Genomic DNA, 27,717 nt, shown 5'->3' on the forward strand with positions numbered 1-27,717 from the left:
CTGAATCAAATAAAAACGGTAATTAAAAGGAAAAAACATAACTACCTCGAACTGTATTTTGTGTTTATAAAACTAACTAAAACGAACTGAAATTACTGATAGAATACCCTCATTTTCGTGTTTAATTTATTTATAAGCGCTGTTGTACAGCGGAGTTGTACAGCGGGCGCTGTTGTGCCGAGCGCGCGGCACCTCGTGGTCTGTGGCGTTAGTTCTTGTGTAAAGCGCTCGCGCTAGCCGCAAAATACGACAGAAAACACTGAGAAACTGCAGAACTATGTATGGGATTACAATATGAGCGCCAGGCATATGAAAGGGAAACAGCAGATACAGTGTGTGAGAACATTTACCTGTGAGTAGCTCATACCAGAAATCTCTCTCTCTGTCTCTCTCTCTCTCTTTCTCTCTCTCTCTCTCACGTTTATTAGATTGATCTCTCTGATGAGATGTGTGAAAAAATAATAAAAACTAGCAAGCCCACCCTAAAAACTTACTGAACAGAAAAAAAAAAAAAAATCATTTAAATTAAATAATAGTTCTATGCTTTTATGTTACAGTGTAAATTAACATAATTCTGATTATATTTCGCTCATTCTATCAGACCGAAAACAGACCGACGGGCGGATCGGGTCGGGCTTGGGCTCATAATGACAGTTCATGGTTCGGGTTGGGTCGGGCTCTGGCAGAACGTGCACGTTTTGGGCCCGATCTAAGCTCTATTCTCTTTTGGTGAAGCTGTTATATTAATACCATTTTAACGGTCATTAGATTGTTGTTTTTGTCCATTATTTTGTTTTGTTTATATATACATATTTCCTTTGAGGGTGGCTTGTTTTTTTTTTTATTTCATCCCCAGACGCGTTTTTTCCATTTTTTTCAGTATTACAAGTTTTAGTAATTTTCTTTGGTTGTGTGGAGAATTTTGTTTTATTTTTTTGAAGTTCGTTAGATTAAATTTTTGTCAATATTTTGGGTTTATTTTCGTTTGTTATTTTTCTAATAGTAAATCCATAATTGATATCCTTATTTTTTGACGGGCGAATAATAAAAAGTAACGCGATAGTTACTTTTACTGGTAACTAATTACTTTTATAGTGGAGTAACTCCGTTAGTAACTCAGTTACTTTTTTGGAGAAGTAACGAGTAACTATAAGTAATTACTTTTTCAAAGTAACGTGCCCAACACTGCACATGAGACCCATACAGGTTATATCAGACCCAACAGACATGTCAATGAGCAGAACACATTCAAATAATAAAGGAGTAGGCTACAACCTGCCACTCTTTTTATTTTTTGCCAAATAATCATAATAATCTTTAAGAAACAACATAATGTATATAATTTTTCACTCAAGCAATCTAATCTTGACACCTCTGCAGTTATTCAAGAACAATTTAGCCAAAAAAAAAACAATGAGAAGAAACGATTATTAAATGGTAATGTGTTGCCCTCATGTCTTTCCTGTTGTCTTATTTGTCTTAGTCATTTTCTACATTAAAATTTGCAACTGTCAACTTAAATATCGCTAGTAAAAAAACAGTTCAACCTTCTGCTTTAAAATCATCTTACACAGAGTTCCCCAATACTGGAACAAACTACCTTCTACTACTACTACCAGATCAGGAGAATCTCTCGCTATCTTTAAGAAACACCTGAAGACAGAGCTCTTCAAAGAGCACTTACTCTCCTAACACCTCTAACTAACTACCTTCTACTACCAGATCAGGAGAATCTCTCACTATCTTTAATAAACTCCTGAAGACAGAGCTCTTCAAAGAGCACTTACTCTCCTAACACCTCTAACAAACTAACTACTTCTAACCTCATTTCCTTCCTCCCCTCCTGTCTTCCTTTATCGCACTTTTTCCATTTGACCTCCTTTACATTTGGCCCTGTCTAAAAACATTAAGTAAGTAAGTCGCTTTGGACAAAAGTGGCTGGCAAAAGTGATGTAATGTAATCTTGATACTCCACTGATTTCAATAGTGAGAATCTATTGTCTATTGAAAGCCCAGTATCAGCAGGCTGCTACTGCACTATGTAACTCTGGTGAAACAGACATGACTGCGCTGTGTAATGCAACCATATAATTATTTGTATAAAATCCCGTAATTTCACTCTAAAGCCTCAGTGTAGATGCCTCTTTTCTTTCAATTTCGCAGTAAAGATTTGATTCGGAAATGCATGTGTAAATGTGTGCTTTTGGGGCAAATTCCAATTTTAGTTTTTTGCCAAAATGACTTAATTTTTTTTTTTTACTCCTGACATCCTCTTAACCCAAAATAGCTAGGAGAAAAATGCACATCAAGCAAAAGTCCATGTATCAGGATGTTAAAATGTTATATTACATACGTTGTCCAAAAATGATATTGTGACAGACCTTAGTAAATATGATTTTTCTGTCCTAGTGCATCCAACATCACTCACAGACCTAAGTAACGCTCACTGATGTTTTTCAGAATTATCACTGCTGACTTTGTCAATACTGCCCCCTCTGTATTCAGGCCTGATGGGGAGGGAGTGCATGTCCTGTGCCCTGCTCTGTCTGTTTTCTGTACCCTGTGTCTCGGCTCACACCTGCACTCAGCTCTTCCCCAGCTGCTCCCGCTGACCTGCTGCTGCTCCCGTCCCTCAGCGCTCCATCTTAAGACAATGCTCTCGTTTGTGGGCTTTAATCAGGTTAATGACCAGAGATCATGACCTTCTTCCATTACCACTTATCAAGAATTCAGACAGACGTAGTGTCCCCCCTCCCCCCCAACCCCCTCAGGCTCTAGTCCAGGACTGACCTCTGCAGATGAGCCCCTCTTTGCTGACCGTCTGCTTGCACACGCCGCAGTGCTTGCTCTTCTTAAACGTCTTCACCCGGAAGGTGTGGGAGTGCACGGCCTCAAACTCTTCAGGCTGCGGAAGAGAACATAATAAATATGAATTAAACATATAATACATGTAAATTAAGAGTAATTAAACTTGTAGTATATGGGCCACTATAGGAGATCTGCAGATGCTTGACTTTCATTAAATTATGATCCACAAAACATCAATTAGTTTAAAGTAATGATTTAATTATAAACGTAACTTTCTGAGAATCATTTTCATTTTTTTTGCCCAGAAAATCTGATGTAAGCATTTAAAGGACCATTCAGGATTATAATTTCTGTTGTTACTCATAATATGATCAGGATGTGTGAGATTAAGCACTGGTAGCTCTTCACAACAACAGAGATTCAGCCAGTATTTTCTTATGTGAACTGCACAGATTTAGCCTCCAAACCTGCCCACCACAATTCCCCCTTCCCATTTCCACACTCCTGGTTGCCAGGTGTAAACATCTCAATGCAAACAGTAATCTGCAGCCATGGAAACAGGCGAGCTTGCCTGTGTATAATACCAAGTACAGACTAGATGAGTATATTGCAATGCAGCACAGGGCTGTGAAGCAGTGGACCTGTGTTTTGTAGAGTAACAGATCTCAATCCAGTAAATGTGGAAGGACACAGAGTAGCCTCAGCAATGCTCTTGTGGCTGAATGTAATCAAATTCTCACAGGAATGTTCCAATAACCAGCATAATGTTTCCAGAGAATAGGCTCTTACTGCAGCAACTAGCAGCAAAGCATTAATATATTAATATTAATTAATTAATTAATATTAATATCCTAGATTTCAGAGAGAACAATGGAGAAGCAGGTGCTGTTTGAGTACAGCATATCATACTAAGCTCTGATGCTGAATAAATCATACTTTACTACATTTTCATCAGTTTCAGTTTCATCAAATTGAAAACCTCTGGAATATAATCAAGAGGAAGATGGATGATCACAAGCCATCAAACCAAACTGAACTGCTTGAATTTTTGCACCAGGAGTAAAGCAGCATAAAGTTATCCAAAAGCAGTGTGTAAGACTGGTGGAGGAGAACATGCCAAGATGCATGAAAACTGTGATTAAAAATGATCACAGTCAAAAGTATTGATTTATGAACTCTTCACACTTTTCTTTGCATTATTTGAGATCTGAAAGCTTCGCATCTTTTTTAAAATGATTTTAGCCATTTCTCATTTTCTGCAAACAACTGCTCTAAATGACAATATTTTATTCGGAATTTGAGATAAATGTTGTCCGTAGTTTATACAATAAAACAACAATGTTCATTGTATATAAAAAGCAAAATCAGACAAACTAATTCAGAAAAGTTATAACTGTATAAACTTAAGAAACAAGCACAAGACCAACTGAACTGAAACCAGCAATTAGCAATAGCTAGTCTTACACTGGATTTTTTCTAAAGGCTACACCTACCATGCCAAGTATAATTACTACAGTATTACTATTAGCATTGCTACCAAGCTGTTAGCCTCACTGTCACACTATTAGCATTGCAATTAGCATTGCTATGCTACTTGACAACTCAATCCAGCTAATGGAGGTCTAGCGGAACTAGGCTAGGCAGTTTTATCTTGTTTTTAGTGTATAAGCTTTATTCAAATGCCTGATTAATGAATCAAATGCTAGATATCCATCAATTAAAATCACTACACTCAACCCTAACATATAAACACTGTCTGGGATGATCATAGCGAGTTTTTTTTTTTTTTTTTTCAAGGTCTGACTGTTCCTGACGGTTCCTGAGAAAGTTTTATTTGAGTCCAGCGCAGCTGTATCCAGGTACACCTCCCTCCCGCTGCTTCCTTCTCCCTCAGCGGGCATGACGAGGGGAAAGGAAGGCCATCCAAGAACCAGACAGCTCTGGAACGGGACTCGAGACTTGTCTGCAGGTGTGTTATGCAAGCCTGGGGAGTAGATTCTGATCTGACAGTGTCTGCAGGGCCTCCCTGAATGAAGCCCCTGCAGGAGGCCTCTCCTCCAGAACCTTACAGTTCACCTCTTAGAGTTTTTCTTTCTAATCTGCATTCGTTTTTTTTCTGCATGGTGTCTGTATTGAGGAAATAGGGATCATGTTTCCCTCCCTTTGTGTTCAGCTCCTTCAGCTCTTCCCATGGCTCTCCAGGCCGGTGTCTATGGTGACTCAGACCTAGTGACATCACTTCCTTTCAGTATTTGCTCAGCTGCTTTCCATTTTGTGTTTTTGAGCTACGTCTCGTGAACGTCTGCTCTGAAACTCCAGCACCACCGCACAGAGGAGACAAAGAACAGTAAAATATTGTCATTATTACAGTCCTGCTGGCACCATAAAGAGTATTTACTGTATGTCAGTATCTTTCTGAATTATTCAGGCAAATGTTTGGCGTATTGCTATCTTGGCAATGGAAAACACAGGTGCACCAGGTGTGCAAGGTGTACTTTTCCCATTGTTACAATAGCAAAGGCACACTAACACTGCTCTAAATCAAGATGTGCAGTTGACGGTTCACCTGATTTACTAGATTAGAATAGTTACAGTTATAGTCTATGTCTATATTAGTCTATAGTCTATAGTCTAATGACTAGTATAGTCATTACCTGATCCATTAAATCCAGGATTGGAAAAGAGTTTTTTTATTGTTTGGTGCTTGAACTGGAAAAGCACAAAACTCTACATCAATCAAGCCATATGCATAGATAGGTCACACTCTTTGGGTCACAGTCATTGGGTTAGATCCGGATATTACTAGTAAAATAATGTTGCTTAACCCTCCTGTTATGTTCATTTGTCAGGAACAGCAATGGCGTTCCCGGGTCATTTTGAACCGCTGCATGTTTAATTATTAATTATCCAAAAGATGTCTGAGACACGAATAACGTGTGTAGATACATCTGGGGATGCACTGGGACACATCATCAGTGATGTTATATATTGATTACACTGATTAAGACAAGCAGAAGAAGTTTCATACTAAAAAATACTTTTAACAATTTTTCCTAGATCTTCAAACTTTAAAACAGGTTAAACTGACCTGGAACATAACAGGAGGGTTAAAATATTAAAGACCCCTAACCATAACCATTCATCAATCAATATGTATATATATATATTTTTTTTTCAAGGCCATAGCCTGTCTTGCGGCTGGTACACAGACAGTCTCGGCACACAGTGTGGAAAAGTGGAAAAGCGCAGGGGTTTTCTCAGATGGGGACAGCGCCCTGGCGCTCAGTGAGAGAATTCCCAGACCTGCCGCATCACTCCATCTAATTACCAGCTCATCACAGCATGTGAAAACCCTAGAGCAGCAGAGCTGAGACTGAGACGCCTGCCTTCATACAGGCCTAAAGTGTTCCAGCAGAACCTCAACCTCTATGAACCTCTATGAGTGTGTGTGTGTGTGTGTATAGCGTCACTGTACGGCTCATTGTGAGTACACACGCAGATTAACAGTCTGAGACAGAGGTTTGAATAAGAAATCTCAGTGTCTGGTTCTCATGGGCTGCCCAGACTGATCTACTCATCCACCCCAACACTACAGCCCCCTAGTGTCTAATAAGGCATATGAGGAACTATAAGGAATGCACATATATCATTTTAAAAATCAATAATGTCAAACAGATGTTTACATTTGACAGCTATATTTCAAAACTGTAGGTAGAAGTAAAAAAAAACTACACCAAAATAATATTTTTAAATAGTTTATAATATAACAGGTTATATACAGGTTGATGTAAGGTTAGGAACTGTAATTAGGGTTAGGGTTTAAGAAGAGTGTTTTAGGGCTAGGTTTAGGCTTTTGGGTTAGGGTAAAGCTTTAATGTTGGGGTTAGGCTTTAGATCTAGGATTAGGCTTTAAGGTTGGGGTTAGGCTTTAGGGTTAGGTTTAAGCTTTAAGAATGGGCTTAGGCTTTAGGGTTAGGTTTAGGCTTTAGGGTTGGAGTTAGCCTTTAAGGTTAGGGTTAAGATTTAGGGTTAGGTATAAGCTTTTGTGTTGGGGTTAGGCTTTAGGGTTAGGTTTAGGCTTTAGGGCTAGGTTTAAGCTTTAGGGTTAAAGTTAGGCTTTAAGGCTACGGTTAGGATTTAGGGTTAGGTATAAGCTTTTGTGTTGGAGTTAGGCTTTAGGGCTAGATGTAAGCTTTAGTGTTGGGGTAAGGCTTTAGGGTTAGGTTTAAGCTTTAAGCTTAGGGTTAGGCTGTAGGGATGGGGTTAGGCTTTTGGGTTAGGGTTTAGTTTTAGAGCTAGGTTTAGGCTTTAGGGTTGGGGATAGGCTTTAGGTCTAGGATTAGGCTCTAAGGTTGGGGTTAGGCTTTAGGGCTAGGTTTATGGTGTAGGGTTGGGGATACTCTTTAGGTCTAGGATAAAGCTTTAAGGTTGGAGTTAGGCTTTAGGGTTAGGTTTAGGCTTTAGGATTGGGATACTTTTTTGGCTAGGTTTAAACTTTAAGGTCTGGGTTAGGCTTTAGAGCTGAGTTTAAGATTTAAGAATGGGGTTAGGTTTTAGGGCTAGGCTTTAGCTTTAAGCTTGGGGTTTGGCTTAAGGGATGGGGTTAGGCTTTAGGGATAAGTTTAAGTTTTAAGGTTGGGGTTAGTCTTTAGGGCTATATTTAAGCTGTAAGGTTGGGGTTGGACTTTATTATTAGGTTAAAGCTTTAGGATTGGGATAGGTTTAGGGCTAGGTTTAAGCTTAAAGATTTGGGTTAGGATTTAGAGATGGGGTTAGGAAACACACTCATCCCCTCTCCTCAGCTAAATAGCTGTTATGTGGTTTTGACAGCTCTGTGGCAGCACTAACACTGGCTCCCTTTCAGCACGTCCCCAGGCTGGGCCCCGGCCCCTCTCTAACGTGATTAGCCTGATCTAGTCAGCCTAAAACAATTAATGCAGCTCCGCGGGGCCGGTGGCCGGAGATGGCCCGCTCTACAGAGGATGCAGCCAGGCTGACATCAATAGCGCTGATTACACTGCTGGACATTCCATGAATCTCCACCTGTCACCTGCTTCTGTGTGGGTGGGGCATATATATATACAGCTCTAGAAAAAAATAAGAGACCACTTGAAAATTATGAGCTTTTTTTTTTTATTTAACCAAATTGAAAACCTCTGGTATATAATTAAATGGGAGATGGATGAACTGCTTGAATTTTTTGCACCAGAAGTAAAGCAGCATAAAGTTATCCAAAAGCAGTGTGTAAGACTGGTGGAGGAGAACATGCCAAGGTGCATTAAAAAAAAAACTGTGTCTAAAAACCAGTGTTATTCCACCAAATATTGATTTTTGAACTCTTAAAACCTTTATGAATATGAACTTGTTTTCTTTGCATTATTTGAGCTCTGAAAGATCTGCATATTTTTTGTAATTTCAGCCATTTCTCATTTTCTGCAAAAGAAAAATGCTCTAAATGACATTTTTTTTTTTTGGAATTTGGGAGAAATGTTGTATGTAGTTTATAGAATAAAACAACAATGTTCATTTTATCTAAAATGTTCATATATCTGTAAATAGCAAAATTAGAGAAACTGATTCAGAAACTGAAGTGGTCTCTTAATTTGGAACCACAGGGATGAGAACAGAAAATGCCAGACAGCACTTCACACGCCCACCCTCCAAACACAACTTCATTACGCCTCCTCCCAGCCCACCACACACACACACACACACACACACATGTAAACCCCCTCAGCCTCACACGTTGTGCCAGGACGTCTCCTAGGCCGGGCGTTGAGTGTTTTTACCCCACGTCTGATTACAACAATGACGCATTATAGGATTCTGTTTCCGCAGCGTAAACGTAAATAACCGAGGGGAAACTCGTCTGTGTTCCCGGGGGGGGAAGGCTGGCATGCGTTGCGTAAATTGTTGAGGCAAAGGTGAATTCCCCACCCCGGAGGCCGAGTCTGGAACATATTTAATCACGCCCCGCTGATGAAAAGCACCGCTGTCTCCGCAGCCGCTTCTGCCCGCCCCCGGCCACCTAGCAAGACAATTTATGCGGTTGCTATGGGAAGGCTGATCTTCAGAGCCCCAACAGCCTGTGTCCCATACTTTTGATTCAGGAGGATGGAGTAGATAGAAGATAATAAAACAAACAGATGATAAACAGTCTTGTGCAAAGGTTTCAGCGAGTCACATACTCTATAATGACAAAACTCTGCACAATGCAAAGCATGATTATTACTTAAATTAACACAATGTAATTTTGATGTATTCAAAGTCATTGACACACTTAATAAAGTATAAACAGTAATTTTAGTAATATTTAAGTGCATTTCCTCTGAAGAGATTTGCTCAATTATTGTGATTTTAAAAATTAATCAAACGTAAAATAAATTAATGCTGGACAAAATGTAACAAAAGTATGCTGATCAGACTTTTTGTCACCTATTCATATTCCTGTTATGTTATATAATATGCATAAATAATAAAGTTATTATAAGTATATAATTATAAGTACCTGTAACAAAGCATCATTTTAAAGCATATAAACACTATCCTGCAAAAAAAAACAAAAAAAAAAACATGCATTTACCTTTTAATACTTTTTGATATAATATGTATCTGTCAATTGTTCTTTACACTGTGTTAGAATTTCATGATGAATTGGCCAATAGAAATGCTCTAGAATCAAATTTAACGTCAGTCCAAAGGACAGCCTCAACACAGTGGGGTTAGTTTCAGCATGGTGTTAAATTAAAGCCATTTAATATAGTTTAAAAATATATAGGTTTTTTTTCTGCATTAAACCATGACAGCTTGTCTGGTGTAAACAATAAAGACCTATTTTGAATTTACTTAATAAGTTACAACAAAGCTCTGCCAATTAAAAGTTAAGATAACATTCACACTCACTCTTTAATTAAACATGCACAAAATAAAGTTTAAATTGTCATTTGCAATATATATATATATATATATATATATATATATATAGTGTTTTAAGGATGTTTTAGGGATGTTTAGGAATGAAAAGTTGAAATTTGGACCTGAGCCAACATATCTGCCGCTATCAATATGATTGCAATTTTATTGTGCATGCATTGCTATGTTGTGTCCACTCATCCCAGTGCATGCACTCAAAATTAGCGCAATTTTATTGAAACATGGAATTTATTTTTGGTGAAATTGGTGCTTACGTAGAAAGACAATAGAAAATAGAAGAAATACAATAAACAGCAATGGAATAGAAAATAATATATTCCAAAATAATATAAATAAGATGGGGGGCAGCGAGAGAGAAAGAAAGACAGGAAAACGTCTCAATCTGTCTCTGCGTCTCCTGTCCGAAAGACGGGGCCTCTGGAAAACAGACCCCTTGTGTTCTTTCATTCACAGAGACACAACAGGCTGAGCTCTGAAAGAGCGGAAAGAAAGTGGGAGAAACAGACAGAGGGAGAAAAAAGAACAGCCTCAGAATAGCTGCTCTGCTATTGTACACCGTGTGCATGTGTGCAGGCGTTCTTCAGCACAGAGGGGCGGACCTGGACCTGCCTGTGCACGGCGTGCAACGTCCTACTGACCAGATACAGCATTCAGAGATACTGATACAGCAGCCACACAAGAAGAAAACCTGCTTATTCTAGTGCTGGGCGATATTCACGATTCAATTTGGTTCATTTGAATTACAGTTTTAATGTGATATTTTATCTTTTTAATCTAAAATATCTGAAAACGCTCCTCATTTCTGAAATGTTTATCCGTCTTACCTTGGTTACCGGTGCCTCCCACAGACTGACGCGCACATATTTACTAAACAAAAGTGTTCCAGCACTTTCTAAACACAAACACCCGGTGGGATAAAGCATATATTTAGCTAGAAATACTGTAAACCACTTCTAAAAACTGCAGCGTCATCACTGTCTGGTGAGGATCCGTGACTAATTGTGGAAAACAATAATAATCTCTCCTTCAAAGTTTCTTCTGTGACTTGTTTAGTGCGTTATTTTTCAATTTTCAGTTAGAAACTTGCGTTCTGAAGTATATAGTATAATCCAGTGTCTGTCAGTGTATGAGTTTCTCCACGGCTGTGTGATTTTAACGCATGGGCTTGAAAACAATATTTTGAATCATTGATTCACTCAATTATTTTTTTTTTCTACAGGTAAACCTAATTTTGAAGCGTTTCTTTGTCATCTGTAGTTTGATTTTTAGTAGGGGGAAAATAATCGATTATAATTGAAAATCCGATTGTTAGTGAAAAAAAAAACATTTTAGACTATAATCGCCAGTGTTGGGAGTACCGGTATAAGAAATTAAGTTACTTTTTTCAGTAAGGAGTAATCTAACTAATTACTCTGACTGTAACTATAACGCCGTTACCATTTCCGACACCCCGTTACTGCACGTTACTTTAGCCGCTCTATGAACTTTTTTTTAACTTCGCTTTGCCCTGGTCAACCCCTCCTCTTTCCGGAACTTCCGGTACCTGTAGGTTTACGTGGTTTGGAGTGGTGAAGTGAGGCACAATTGTGACGATTTGCATGCTCTAATCAGTCTAATTCAGTGATTGCCATGGACAGTTCCGATTTAAGGACTTTAAGCTCTTTTTATCTGCTCCGGTTTTTGTGGTGCTGCTGCTTTCGTTTGGTAAAGCTGTTTGATCCAGCTGTTAAACTCTTATATTAATACCATTTTAACGGTCATTAGATTGTTGTTTTTGTCCACTCTTTTGTTTTGTTTATATATATACATTTTTCCTTTGAGTGTTCCTTTTGGTTTGTTTAGTTTCATCCCCAGACGCGTTTTTCCGTTTTTTTCCGTTTTTTTCAGTATTACAAATTTTAGTAATTTTTTTTGGTTGTGTGGAGTTTTCTTTTTTTTTTTTTAATTCGTTAGATTATATTTTTGTTAACATTTTGGGTTTATTTTCATTTGTTATTTTTCGAATAATAATAGTAAATACATAATTGATTTTCCTTTTTTTTTACGGGCGAATAACAAAAGTAACGCGATAGTTACTTTTACTGGTAACTGGATACTTTTATAGTGGAGTAACTCCGTTAGTAACTCCGTTACTTTTTTTGGAGAAGTAACGAGTAACTATAACTAATTACTTTTTCAAAGTAAGTGGCTTGGTTTGTTTAATTTCATCCCCAGATGCGTTTTTCCGTTTTTTTCAGGTTTTTTTCCGTGTTTTTTTTTTTTCAATATTACAAATTTTAGTAATTTTCTTTGGTTGTGTGGATTTTTTTTTTTAAATTCGTTAGATTATATTTTTGTCAACATTTTGGGTTTACTTTTGTTTGTGATTTTTCTAATAATAATAGTAAATACATAATTGATTTTCCTTTTTTTATAGGCGAATAACAAAAGTAACGCAATAGTTACTTTTACTGGTAACTAGTTACTTTTATAGTGGAGTAACTCCGTTAGTAACTCCGTTACTTTTTTGGAGAAGTAACGAGTAACTATAACTAATTACTTTTTTTTAAGTAACGTGCCCAATACTGACAATCGCCGAGCACTAGCTCATTCATATGGGACATATAAAAACGTATAAACATAAACATTAATATATGCTCTGCCATTGACTGTTACAGGCCTGACCTCTCTCTGTTTATCCCCAAACATCTACATAAACATATCAGCCAAACAATGCAGCCGGGCTCCTCCGTTACTCTAATTGTTTCCGGTTATTAACACAATGCCGGCACTCTGCCCATTTCTGAGTGTGTTTTTGTGTGTGTGTATACATGTGTGTGTGTGTGTGATTGAGGTTGCAGTGCAGCACAGGCTCTACAGGACCTGCCAAACCGCAGGGAGTCCAGGCCCAGCTAACCCACAGCTCTGCTTAAGAGTAAAAGGGAAAAGCTTCACCCGCACACAGTTCAGCTCCCAACACTGCCAGCCATTCACCCTGCCCGCCCCGCACCCCCAAACTGGCACAAAGGCCGAGCCCCGAATCAGGGTGCCCGTCGGCCCCCGTGGCCCGGCGGAATGTATACACAGCGACACGCTGAGACGCTTAAGCCCCTGGGAACTCTGAGCTGCGGCCCATTCAGCGCTCCCTGAGCACACAGCCACACAAAGCAGCCCCTCACCCCACAAACAGCGTGACGTGAGGCGGGGAGGGAATACAAACAGGTACCCCCCGGACCTCCACCGGAGCGGCGGGCAGGCCGGGGATATAACGATTCAATTTACTGATTCAGTTCCATGTGAATGTTCATTGTAAAGTTGAGTAATCCTTTGATTTGACTGGACTGACTTTTAATTTGACTTTTTATTCATACATATTTTTATGTATTAATGTATTTATTTTCATATTGGTTTCAAAATTTGTATTTATTATTATTATTATTATTATTATTATTATTATTATTATTATTATTATTATTATTATTATTGATATTATAGTTGGTTTAGCCTTTTTCCAGTTTGTTTATTAAATTATTTATTTTTATTATTATTTTAGCAAATTTAGGTAAAATTTTACTTTATTAAATTAAATTTATTTAAAGTTAAGTTAAAAAATTAAAGAACTGACTTTATTAATTTTTATTCTGGTTAATTTATTTATATTTGTGGGGATTTTTTTAGTCTTTTAATTTTATATACTAAGTACTTCAAGTAATTAGAATTTCTGCGATTGACTTCCTGCAAGTGCCATGTGCAGAATCATGTGATAACGTAAGTATGTTCTATCATGATGAGGTGCATTCTGGGTAACGTAGTCTGGAGACTGAAGATTGCAGGCAGAGCTGAGTGTGTGACAGTTTCTCTTACAAATGAGATCTTTTGTTTACTTTTCTTTCTTTCTTTATTAATTAATTAATTTATTTATTTATTTATTTATTTGTTTTTGGGCTTTTTTTATCTTAGTTTATGTGAATAAAAACAGTAAGAGCTAAGAGCTGGCAACACCCAATAAATCAAAATCACCTAACAACTGCAACAGCAGATTTAAAAAAATAATACATCAATTAAAAAAAATATGACATTTCCAATGACCAGGTAACACACTAAGTTATAGTCCAGTTATTTATTACAGCCTTTAACAATAGAATCCCGAGGTAAGCATTAGGCATTAGGCCTCAATGAGATGTAACCCTATACATAAAATCTCAACAAAATCTCAAGATTTTCCCATATAAAACCCCAATCAATAATCCATATATAAACATATCCCCGCCTCCCAGTTTAGAATGGTCAGGAAGCGCTATCAAATGTGCTGCACTTTTCTGTGCATCTGGATCAATACGTATATGTTTCAAAATGTTTTCTTGGAGACAGAAATCACTGTTAATATGTTTTTTTTTTTTCTAAAATGTCCATACTTCCTTTTTTCCAAGATATGTTCTCTTTATTGGGGTTAAAAGTTATTAAAACCCCAACATTAACTACCTTTATCTACTTCAGTCTTAGGCCTACCTGCCTTCTGCCAAAAATACCTGAATGAAAAGGTAAATAAACACAGTTTTTCTAAAAAAAAAAAAAAACCTCTTTCAGAAAAAAGTGCTGTCATCTCGTCTTGGAGGAACCGAGCGTTAGAAATCAATCACACACACACACACAATTATAGCCTGTAGGAGACACCAGGACGACTAAACCGTTTCCCCTAAAATAGAGACCTTTATATGCCTACTAACTTTTTTATGTAACAAGGGGATAAAAGGAAACTTTATGTCTATTTTAGGATTTTACCTCATTAGACTGTTTATTAGTCTTGGTAGATTAACAAATATTTATATCTCACAGTTATTTAATATTTTTTAAATAGTTAATACAGATTTTAAAGACATTTTAATATCTCTTGCTCTTGCACACATCCACGCTGAGTAATGATCCTACCTCACCTACCTAACTAATTAAGCACAACTTCAAGCCCCCAGCCTCAACATCTAAACCACAGTGGGTATTAGCTTGTCACCGTATCGTGTCCTCATCAAAATACTAATTTGGCATTAAAATGGCTCATAAAAAATAAGCCATGGAATGGAACACACCAACAGTACTTAGTAGTTTTTCAAACTAGCTTTAGGTTTTTGTTTAGCTCGTTGTTTTCCTGCATTAAAAAATACATTTGCTGCATCATACTGTCAATACAGGCTCACGTTCAGTGATTATATCTCAAATCAGCAGGCAAACTTTCAAATTGCACTGCAAGCTTTTAACGATTTAAGAAGGTTAATGAAGTTCAGATCAATTAATGATAAAAAGCCCAGTGCCTGCCAAACAAGAAATCGGCTGATGCTGCTGAGCAGACTCCTGCTTTATTTTGCTATATTTTGTTTTTTTATTAAAGATCTTGATGAAGAATGTTCAATATGTTTACTGTATGTTTCACACTTAAAATCCTTTAATTTTCCCAAAAACCAACAATGTGTCTTTTAATCCAATGTACCTTATGTATGAATTTTACCAGTCAGGTATTAAGGAGCAGTAGAGCCACTCTGCTGAAGTACAGCTTTAGCTTTAGCTCTTTAACCGTTCAGAGGTGAGTATATTGGACTGTATCCTGCATGTTTACCATGTTAAAACAAGCTATGCTTGCCAAAAGCACCCTAGATTACCGGAAAACTCCGGGTTTCTCAGTGTAGCGTTGTCGGGCGGCATTTTCTAGCGCTAAGACCTGGTAACTGCAGCTAGCGCTTCTTTCCTCACCCAAATAAATAGGAGAGTTTTCAGGAGATTAGCAACATGTTTTCAGTCTGTGAAGATTAGCAACATGGCGACACCCATGTTCCTTATTACTGTAGCAGCTTAAAATGCACTTATAATCCTGTTTAAAAGAAAATAGACATTCATAATTCACAGGATGTCTGGAAAATGTCTGTCTATTAAAGGCCAGGATCAAGCCAGCTGCCTCCAACCTTACAGGCTGAGGGGCACACAGAACACGTCAGAGCCGTCAGCTGCGTCAAACTCCGTCATCTTCGTCCTGTCATGCTCACCTCCATAATGGAGCCAAGGAGTGTCCCAACCCCCACTGTGCACTTTTTCACCCTTCCCAACACCTCGGTGCATGGTCTCAGATGTGGTGACTATAGAATAACAATGATTCCAGACAGGTGTTGTATGCATGTGTGTGTGTGTGTGTGTGTGTGTGTATATCAGCACATAAAGCTGCTGTAGGGCCACCTGGCAACCCTTTTGATGACTTTCGCTTTGAACTCCGAAGCAAATAAGTTTCTTGACGGACCTGCAGACAGCGATCTGTTTGGGAGCTGCTGAGATATAAAGTCGAGAAGCACAGATATGGAATTTCAGATGGAATTTCACAGCTTGACTAAAATAGAAATTAACAATGAATGATATTAATATCTGATATCTGAGTTTGTTAAGTCAAGCTGGTAAACCTGATGGAACTGCTCATGCTGGTTGATTGGTCTAATGAAGTTGGTCCTATTTGATAGTAGTGAACTCAACTTAAAATTCAAAACATACCTCATACTGGTCAAGAGATCAACTGGGCAACCATCTAAAGATTGGCCAGGTTAAGCTTACAAGGCTTTTTTTTTGCAAGATCTTGACTTATCTGCAATCTGACTGGCCATGCCAATCTAATTGACATAAATACCAGACTATGAAGGAACAGACAAGGAATAAGGAAGAAACTTGCAGTTTCCGAAGCTGGTGACACTTGCTCTTCCTTTCCTGGGGAGTTCCTGATGAGAGCCAGTTTCATCATATCGTTTGATGGTCTTTACAACAGCACTTGAGGAGCCTTTCAAAGTTCTTAAAAATCTTTTGGATATACTGACTGACCTTCATTTCTTAAAGTATTTTTTCCTTTAATTATGAAATTGAGTTGAATTTAAGTCATTTAACTCTTGACGAGTTCAGCACAGCTGTTAACTGAAAGCCTGAATTCCAGGTGACTCTACCTCATAAAACTGACTGGGACAATCCAGGCCAAGATGTGAAAAACTGTCACCTAACAAGAGGTGCCAACTTTGAAGAAGAATCTAAAATATTAAACAAATCTAAAAATTCAATAAAAGTGCAATGCAATAAAAAAAATGCAATAATATTTTAATAAAATGTATATAATTTACATTATCCACTGAATTCTTGAAATTTAAACATCATCATCAGTTAGAATTTAAATTTCAGACCTAAAAATAATAATAACTCTGTTTTCTAACTTACTGGCATTTAGTGATTGATGTAATTGATTTCTAACTTTCTCATCTTTTGCACTGACTCTAAATAGAAACAGTACCTTGTGAGATTAATTAAAGAAGAAACAGATGCATAAATGGGAAAAACATTTACAACAGACACGTGCACCTCTCAGCAGCAAAGTGAGACTGTGTCCTCCTGTGTGCCTGATCCTTTCCCCTAACTCCCATTTAACTAATGAAAACTAAGCTATACTTCTCTCTCTCTCTCTCTCTCTCTCTCTCTCTCTCTCGCTCTCTCTTACTCTCTCACACACACACACACACAACACATTTTCTTCAGGGACACTTTTTTTTATATCCATCCCGTCCCTGCAGCACAGCAAGACACAAGCCGGGCACGGAGCCAACAGCAGCACTTACACACAGAGGGGAAGAGAGCAAGCCCTCGTACCGGAGGAGAGATGGAGAGAGGGGGAGTGGTCTCTTACTTAGAGGGGAAGGAGTAGAGCTCAAAGCATGCAAACGGTCATGAGTCTGAGAGAGTGAGATTTATTAAAAACACATCTTTAAACAACAAAGCAATGACTTAAGGCAGGAACTGTTCTCTGATCTGATCTAGAAGAATGGTATCTGACCTCAACCAGGTGTGTTTTAATGTATCAGTATTGGCTTTTATAAACCTGATCAAATTCTGACCCTTTCCTAAGTGTGCAACACTTCTTCTTCTTCTTCTTCTTCTTATTATTATTATTATTATTATTATTATTATTATTATTATTATTATTTAACTTAAATGATTTAAGTCTGTTTTACATAAAATTGGATATTTCTAAACAATACTCAATTATTTTGAGTTAGCTGAACATTTGTGGGCACAAATACTGTATATGTTCAAACTATAATACCTGTGTTTAGTCTGTTGCCATTAGCAGCTTCTTTTCCATTGGCTTCTGTTACAATCTATTTGCATACTGGGTGTGTCCAACAGTTTCTGACTAACACTCACCATCAGTGTGTAGTGATTCCCCCCTGGGCTACCTTAGAAATAAATCAAGTTTCCCTTTAGTTGTAATAACTTGATGTTTTAATTTATATTAATTTATAACTTTAAAAAATTGAGCCAACCGTCTGCTTTAAAAAAGTTAAGTAAACTCAACTTTGGTCTTACAGTAAAACAAAGATAAAAAAAGTTAAATCAACTTCCATTTTAGTTGTAATAACTTGATGTTTTAAGTTATGCTAACTTAAGTTTTCATTACCCATTACTTAACTTTTTAATGCAACCGCTTTCCTCACATTTTTAAAGTAAATTCAACTTATCCTGGCTCACAGTGTAGTATTATTGAAGGGTCCTTCAATTTTCTGTCCCTATAACTTTTTTTAGTTATGTACAGTACATATATAATAATATATAAAAATACACGCATCAGGCTGAGAATCTGCAGATGTTTAGTATATTAAAAAAAAGTCAAATAAGGGGCAAATCAGTTGATTGGAACCCTTCTGCTGTAATGAAATATAAGAAAAACACGAGCCTTGTCTGCACTATGAACATCCTTAAAGACTCAAGGGAAGACAAAGACATAGCAAGAAGGTCGAAAAGTGCTTTTAGCTCGGAATCTGTAAATTCACAAGCTGCTGAGACCAGACTTTGCCCAGAGCTAAAGTTAAAGTGTAGAATTTAAAAGCCTAGAGTGGCTGCTTAAAGGCTATCGAGGTGCAGCCTTTCATTCAGGATGGGGCCTAACAGCAGAACAGCTCCCAGCAATGATAGACCATTTCCCCAACTCACACACATTCCTGCTGCATACAGTCACCCAGTCAAACTGTTTTCCTTCTGCCCAGAGAGAGAGAGAGACAGAGAGAGAGAGACCTCCCCAAAGCACTGTCATCTGGTACAGTTACAGTATAGCGAGGAGTCTTTTTTAGCATCTCTCGCTTTATAGACCAGGTTTCAATCATACATTTGAGAAATCAGGCTGAGGCCAGAGAAACACTTTAGCTCAGAAAGGAAATCTGCACTCAAACACACACTCAAGCTAGCTCAGGTCCCTCATAAATCTTAAACACCAGAACTGTGCAAACCTGCACTACACAAATATGCCAGCTTTGATAAATGTCCAGTCTTAAAAGCACATACATACATTATGCAGTGACACAATATATTGATTTATATATATATATTCTGTTGACCAAGCAATGTGCCACCAAGCCAATGCTCAGTATCTTTAAAATAAACATTCGAAATGTTCAATTTTTTTTACCATTTTTCGCCCAATTTAGCCAAGCCAATTTGTCCCCTTTTCACCTCTGTTCAAACTGCTGCTGATGCTGCATTGGCATCCCAGCGCACTCTGAGGAAAGCGCAGGGACTCAGTTCCGATACATCAGCTCACAGGCGCCTCATGCTGATCGACATCACCATTTGGAGAGATGAGGGGAAAGAGCCCCATCTACCCGCGCAAAGAAAGCAAGGCCAACTGTGCTCTCTCAGGGCTCCGGGAGCTGATGGCAAGCTGCATGACCGGGATTCAAAGCAGCAATCTCCCAATCATAAACCAGCGTTCTCCCGACCATAATCACACTTAATGATTTCCAGCAATAGACAATCAAAAGCTTCAAGACATTGAGTACACTTCAAAAGCATCTTCTCAACTTCTCAAAGTACTCGATGGAGCACCATCATTCCAGAGAACACAGTTCCACTGCTCCACAGCTCAACACTAAGGTGGCTTTATACCCCTTTACCCCAAACCTGTTATTAGGCATGGTGGCAGAAGATTTCAGATTGATCTGCTTGAGAGAGAGTTCGATCATTCTATTGGCTTTACTTCTCTACAGGGACTAGACAAGCTGTTTACATGCATTTGCACCTCTGTGTCAGCAATAGCTGAAACTTAAAGTACATGTACTGTGTTTATTAGAATGGTGTCCACAAAATGTCCACATTTGGACATATTGGGTATCAGGTTTTACTTTTTAATAGGTTTTCTGTGTTGTTTCAATGAAAATAAAATGAATAAACTGTTAAAATCAAAGAAGTTTCTGATCTAAAGTATCTGAAATGTCTTTTTTTCTAGATCTGCTGCACGATTAAATTTTTCGATCACTACCCTCTGTGCAATCTTTTGGGAAACCAGGCCCAGGCTACAGAACCCCTCGTTCCTCAGGAAGAAATATGGACTCAGGCCAGTCAGGCCAAACTCAACTCTGGCCCAGTTCATCAGGAGGCCCAGGCTCATCAAATGCAGCTTTGCTGGATTGATACGGTCAGACATAACAGAGAATAAAACAGAAACTGGACAGTTTGTTATGAAGGCTGCTTCCAAGTGATGCATGACATTTACTATCGAGGTAATTCTATTTGCTGACAGACAGGTATTCACAGAATTGAGCATAAAACACCTCAACACATTTGTAGTGTACATTATTTATGGGTACACGGTTCACAGGCTGTTATGGTACATTGGTCCTGTCCAGGTCCACAAATAGACTTGGAAATCCCTGTTCTAAGGCCTAGGGAAAGTACACTGACATGCCAAAATGCACGGGATAGCAGTCTGTAAAGTGATCATGAAGTAGTTCACATGTATTTGAAGTATTGAGGTGGTAAGATATTCTATAGAACTATAGATACTCAAGTATACCCCTGACAGTGGGTACCAGATATATGGAAAATACCACTTCCACAAGTTTTGTGGGGAATATGCCACACATGAAAATACCCCTCACAGAAGAACACAGCAGTGAGTGGTAATCCACATTCAACGATTAAGGCCCCACATGCATTTCGTCACTGTCCAATGAAAAACAAGTATCTCCATTTTTTTTTGGATTTTTAGTTTACTACATAATTTGAACACACAAACTGTCCCTTACACTGTGTCAAGATTTATTGATAAATGGACCAACAGAAACTCTCCAAAATTACCTAGATAAACTCTTTTTACATTAACTTCCATTGAAAGTTAAGAAGGTTTTATATCTCTCTTGTAAAGTTGCTGTTTGGAAGATACATGATATGTCACAGGTCAGTGCAGCATTATTTAGCTTCCAAAAGTCATGGGACATGATACTAGCTCATATCCCATGACTTTTGTCATGTCAGTGTATTTATATTATTTTATTATGTTTTTTTTTATAAGGGAAAAATTGTATTTTAGTCGCCATATTGCCATATTCTAATCAACAGAACAATTAAATCACTGTTAAAGCTTTAAATAAACTCTCTCTCTCTCTCTCTCTCTCTCTTTCTCTCGCTCTTTCTCTCTTTCTCTCTCCAGCAGTCCCATGAATTCTACAAACAGCTCTTGAAAAAATAAGAGACCAGTAAAAAGTGATGAGTTTCTTTGATTTTACCAAATTGAAAAGCTCTGGAATATAATCAAGAGGAAGATGGATGATCACAAGCCATCAATCCAAGCTGACCTGCTTGAATTGTTGCATCAGTAGTGGCATAAAGTTATCCAAAAGCAGCGTGTAAGACTGGTGGAGGAGAACATGCCAAGAATCATGAATACTGTGATTAAAAAACAGGGATTGTCCACCAAATATTGATTTCTGAACTCTTAAAACTTTATGATTATGAACTTGTTTTCTTTGCATTATTTGAGGTCTGAAAGCTCTGCATCTTTTTTGTTATTTCAGCCATTTCTCAATTTCTGCAAATAAATGCTCTAAATGACAATATGTTTATTTGGAATTTGGGAGAAATGTTGTCTGGAGTTTATAGAATAAAACAATAATGTTCATTTTACTCCAACATATACTTATAAATAGCAAAATCAGAGAAACTAAAGGGGTCTTTAAGTTTTTTCCAGAGCTGTATATTGTATATACATATTGCAGGAGTATGATATAAGGGGCACATCAGTGCTTTGATCTGTCTGCTGAAACAGGAGGTGTGGCTCTGGGCAGTGAAGAGGGGAGGGGTGCAGCTTAACTCCCTTAAATTATCTGAACCCAATTCCCATTAACCACCCATAATCCACACACAAAGTCTCAGAGACACCCCCGACCCCCAGCAAATAGCCTCCATTTCCACGGACCCGGTCCTCAGTGTGGCCTGAGAAGATCTGGCCTCCTTCAGAAAACAAGCAACCCCCTCACCAGCGCTCTGCTTTCTTTCACAAGACCACTATTCTTTCAGTCACAAACCGTTACCCAGCAGGACCACCTGACCTCTGACCCCACCATCCCTCTGCTTCCACCCTCCCTGACCCCACATCCACTCGGACACATTGAGGAGTCTGACCACGTCTGACCTCTTCTCTACGTTCTCTCTCTCTCTCCTTCTACCTCTCTCTATCTCTCTCTCTAAGAAGCCCCCACATGAAGTTTCAGGAATTAGATCTAGGACCCTGAGCCTATAGGGGTTTGATTCACTCCCAGGGAGATGGGGAAGCTATTGGTGATGCACTCAGGGGTGATAATCGATTGATTTGAGAGGAAACTGAATAAAATGATGCATGTTAAAGAAAACCATTTATCACTATATAAGCACTGTCACTCATTCTCTTTCTCTCTCTCTCTCTCTCTCTCTCTCTCTCTCTATCTATCTCAATTTGGTAAAATCAAGAAACTCATCATTTTAGGTGGTCTTTAGAGCTCTGGAAAAACGAAGAGACCACTTAAATTTGTTTCTTGATTTGATTTTACCAAATGGAAAAGAGGAAGATGGTTGAACGCAAGCCATCAAACCAGGCTGAATTGCTTGAAGCTTGGAGTGGCATAAAGTTATCCAAAAGCAGTGTGTTAGACTGGTGGAGGAGAACATGCCAAGATGCATGAAAACTGTGATTAAAAACCAGGGCTATTCAGCCAAATATTGATTTCTAAACTCTTAAATGAACTTTATGAATATGAGCTTGTTTTCTTTGCATTATTTGAGGTCTGAAAGCTCTGCATCGTTCTTGTTATTTCAGCCATTTCTCTTTTTCTGCAAATAAATGCTCTAAATGAGAATATTTTTATTTGAAATTAGGGAAAAACGTTGTCCGTAGATTATAGAATAAAACAACAGTGTTGAAGATTGGAAGGTAAAGCAAGTTTACAAAATGTAGCTAGATTGTTTATCTAGTATCTTGTTCCAGTGAAAAGGCTTAAAGTCAATTATTTGTACATATATAAATGAGACTTTAGGCTTTTGCCAAAATATTACCATGCTTATCCACATATCCACCAGGTATTTTATACATTAAAACAGTTATTTAAACTAACAGAAGAATTGCAACTAAGTAAAACTTTATAAATATAGAAATCTCCATATGGCAATACTAAATAGTAAGCATATGTGCATATGTATGATCATATGTCATACACATGCTGTTGCTCATTTTTGTGGATTTGCTTCAGTCCCACCCTGAGGCTGCAGAAGAAAGCTGCTATCATTCGCCAGTATAGCTCAGATTAATATCTTCTGTCACTGAAACCGACGTCCGCAATTCTGCCAACTCATCTAAAACCGAGAGGAGTGTAACAGAACACTGCAGATATCTAGGAATGTATACTTGAGCAGGAACACAGGTAGAACAATCCTGTACACCTTTTACAAGCCACTGCTTCCGCTCTTAAAACCAGGACCAATGCACTGGCACCTCCTGCTCCACAGAACAGCACTTAACCCCAGTCAAACATTGACCGTTCATTGAGCGTTTTAAACAAAAGCAAAACAAAGGGCTAAAGAAAATAGCCCGCCCTCCATCTGAATCTAATTAGCTGCTACCTGGCCCAGTCCAAACAGTCCAGGGGCTCAACACAGCCTAAACATTTAGAATATTGGAACTCAGGCAAGGAGAGAGAAGCAGAAGATTTATTATGATGAATGTGTTTACTCTACACATGCACTCTATAGACCACCTACTGCCCCACTGCTACATCACCCCAAAATCCCCCACGACCCCACACTCCATCAGTGCAGCTCCAGTGCTGACCAGGTTCCTCCCGCAACAGTTTCCCATATAGTCTCCACTAAGTGCACATTTATCACTATGATTAGTTTACTTTAACTGATCATACATACATACATACAGTACATAATGTGATTTGATTCACAATACTGGTCTTAAAATGGGATTTTCTCATAGTACTTGGAAATAAGAAGATTGGAATAAAGGAAATTAAATAATGTGTATTTATATACAGCTGTTGCGTAATCTACTAGCGAATAAGATAAAAACTGGGGAAGGGGGGGAGGGGCAAAGGGGGGGGTGAAGTGAATTAGCAAGGGCAATTAACATAATGAACTCTAGGCATATTACTCTATTTTAATCCTGTTATTAATGCAAACTCTACTGTTATTTATTAGGAAATACAGTAGTTTGGCATGCTTTATGGTATTCCCCAGGGTTCAGTTGTAGGGTGTTTAAAGCTGATGTTTATTATCAGAAGGTAACAAACTGAAGTTTACATACAGTATATACATCTCCAAAAATTTGAATATCATTAAAAAGTTACTTTATTTCAGTAATTTAAAATGTGTAAATCATATATTATATAGATGTATTAATCACACAGTGATCTATTTTAAGCGTTTTTTTTTTTTTTTTTTTTTTTGATTATTATGGTTTACAACCAATAAAAACCCAAAAATCAGTGTCTCATAAAATAAAAAAATTATATGAGACCAAATTGGTACTTTTGGCAGTGTGCCAAGTCCTGCTGGAAAATGAAACCCACAATCACTGAATTTATTTGCTATAAACATACTGGATCAACACCAGCAGATGAACATTTCTCTCCAAACCATCACTGATCATCAGTAAATTTTACATTTCATTTTAAAAAATCAAGGGACCAGAGTCTGGAGGAAGAGTGGAGAGACATTGCCCACACTAGGTAGGAATTGGCACACTGCCCACACTGCCAAAAGTACCAAATTATCTTATATAATATATTTAAAAGTTTGTAGTGGAATTTAATTGCAAGTTGTCTGTGCTTTTTATATTGATATCAATTAGAATTATATTGTAAAAACTGAAATTAAGAAATTGTGTGATATACATGTACATTTGGTCGTATTTCCCAGCCCTATTCTCCAGGATCTATATTGTTTTTGAACACACAAAAAGCAGATTTGCAAAACAACATCAGAATTTGACAATACTCAGTATTTCAACACCACTATTAGTGTATTAATATCAGAAAAAGAAAAGTCTATGACACTCTATGAAACTGTTTATCTACCCTGACCATAGACTGTATATAGCTGGACAGAGCATCGTCTCTTAAAAGTGAAGCCACCACAGGTCGGGCGCCCCCTGCTGTTCGGCTGCAGAAAGCTGTGTAACTCCACCCATCCCCATAGGTTTCAATGGCAAAACAGACAACTTTCAATGACGTTTTTTTCTAATATACTGTAATTCTACCTCCATTATTTAAATGCAACAGCTAGAGTAACCTCTGCTTATATTGTCAATTTTTTATTTCCCCACAGAATTCAGTTTTTAAAACTTTATTCGGCTTTATTCAAAAAAGGTGTGGTTATGGTAAAAGGGCTGCTTATGGGCGGGATCAATAACAGACCGTCAGCTCCGCTCCGCCCCGCTCTGCAGTCTGTGATCGCGAGGCAGCCCTCAGGGGCGGGGTTATTTAAATGAGTAGGCGGTCTCTCCACAGTCTTTCTCCCTCCTCTGGTCTCTACTGCGCAGACTCTGGTCTCTGAATCGCCAAAATGGTGGAAGATTTTGGCTTCATTTTCATTGAATGAATGGGAACGGCGACACGGCGTCCATCTTTATATACAGTCTATGACCCTGACTCATATATCCTTATATGCTGTCAAACTGCAAACAACTTGCCAGCATCTGGCCATACTACACCAACACTTCAGTCTTCATCACACTGTGACAGAGCCTTGTCATAATGATTTATATATAAATACACAAAGGAGAGAACAACACTGATACCCAGCTGAATTTAAAGTGTAATAAATCACTTTTAGAGAAACCTGAACAAGTTAGAGACACACACACACACACATTCTGGGTTTATTATAAGCCTATGTTTTTAACGCCCAGACCACTTGTAGCACACCACAGTAACCTTCCTGAGTTATCCTTCATTCCTTTCTCATTCCAAGATCTCGCATCACTCCTGCTCCACCAGGCTGCAGCCTGCACACTCCTAAATCCTCTGTCAAGCAAAGCTCTCACTCTATCATTTACACACCGCAGCAGCAGGCCAGGCATAAATCCATCCTCCGGAGATCAGCCAAGAAAGAGGAGAAGATCAGCTCGACCGGTGTCTCCTATAAAGCTCATAACACACGCAGCTTCCCACTTTGAGAAGTTGGGAAGTGGGTCCAAGTTTCAGCATCGGTGCTGTGGGTTATTCACTGGACCAGACACATTAAGAGGAAAAAGACCGGAGGGAACCAACATATAGCATGCGAATGTGTTGGCGTGCGAGTAGAACTTATTCCCTGGGAAGAATAAAAGACATTAGGCCCACTTCCCAGACAAATCGCCTCATTCCATACAGTAAGAGAGAGTCCCAGGGTAAGTGTAATAGTGTGGTGTCAAATCATACAGTATGTGCAATGGTCCATTACTGGCCTGAGTGTTTCTTTAGGCTTACGGGATAATGCTCCCATTGTTTTGGACTACACAGCATAGCAGAGCTCTCCTTACAAAACCACATGTACATCTCCAGGATGGTTACATCTCCAGCACTGGGCTGCACAATATATCGTTTGAGCATCGTCATCGTGATGTGAGCATGCACAATAGTCACTTTAGGCAATTAAACCAATTAAACCATTGATTCTTGACACAAGAAGTAGATACACAGTGCTGTCTCTGTGTCTGTGTGAATGACATGCTGCTGCTGCCTGAGAAGCATGAGGAGGAGGGGGGATGCGAGGGGGATGGGCCACATGGTTGGGCACGTGTCCAAAGCTGTGCACCTCAGTCCAGAACAGTTTTGCGCAGAAATTCCCAGTGAATTCAGCTGAATTTATGCTTTTAATCCCAGAAAAACCCTCTTATTTACCTTTTAAAAAGCCATTTAAATGCCTGTTTAAAGGGCAGATAACTGTTGTTTTGCTGTTTTCCTCGGGTTTTGAGTGCTCGGCACTGACTCTTGATTGGTCCAGACGCGAGACAGCATGAGAGTGGGGGGCGGGGCTGGTGACATCATGTATCTGCATTGTTTATTATTACAAAATATATATATATATATTTTTTTCCAATATCGTGCAACCCTACATGGTTTGAAGGACACGTCAGTACTGCCAGTGAAAAAAACATATATTATAACGTTATAAAGTACCACAAGTTGTGAGGATCATGAAGTGTTACCTCTGGGAATGTATTGGGAAGTTCTGAGGTGTTATCTTGTGAGTAAGGTTGAACAGAACACTGTCCGCATGCTCTTTGAAAGTCAAGCAAGGATTGATAGTGGGCGACAGATGGATGGGACATTCCATTTCTGACAGTGTTTGGGAATATGTCATAGAAGGCATTACCACCCACAGTAACAGGACAGGAGCAGTGGATGATAATGTGATAATTGTGACTGTCAGAATCTGGCTAGAATTGTCCAAACAAACAGGCAAGCAACTCTGGTAGAAATCGAATCCCCATTTAATGCAGGATACCGCAAATGCATATACCACAGGTCAGTTCAGCTTTCTTAGGTTCCCTGGAACACTTTGTTCCATTTGTTACTGGCTTTAGTCTATTTCTTGATCATGGTCCATCAGGGTTCAATTATAGGGTCTGTTAAGCTGATGTTAATTACGGGTGTAATGCAGTTATGAGTGTGAAGAACTAAGGTGTAGGCTTACATGCAT

The 27,717-nt window shown here is 38.5% G+C and overlaps 1 protein-coding gene across 7 annotated transcripts in view; it reads right to left on the reverse strand.

Annotated features, from left to right (window-relative positions):
• The window catches only part of tns1b (tensin 1b), a 358,347-nt gene that overhangs the window by 231,355 nt on the left and 99,275 nt on the right, over window positions 1-27,717 (reverse strand). For all 7 annotated transcript variants that reach the window (XM_049484879.1, XM_049484878.1, XM_022680177.2 and 4 more), the window contains exon 2: window positions 2,791-2,905. In XM_049484879.1, the coding sequence (XP_049340836.1) occupies window positions 2,791-2,905 (115 nt within the window). The remainder of the gene's footprint in view (window positions 1-2,790; window positions 2,906-27,717) is intronic.

Source organism: Astyanax mexicanus, chromosome 11, assembly GCF_023375975.1.
Source record: "Astyanax mexicanus isolate ESR-SI-001 chromosome 11, AstMex3_surface, whole genome shotgun sequence".
In the NCBI taxonomy this organism is placed as follows: domain Eukaryota; kingdom Metazoa; phylum Chordata; class Actinopteri; order Characiformes; family Acestrorhamphidae; genus Astyanax; species Astyanax mexicanus.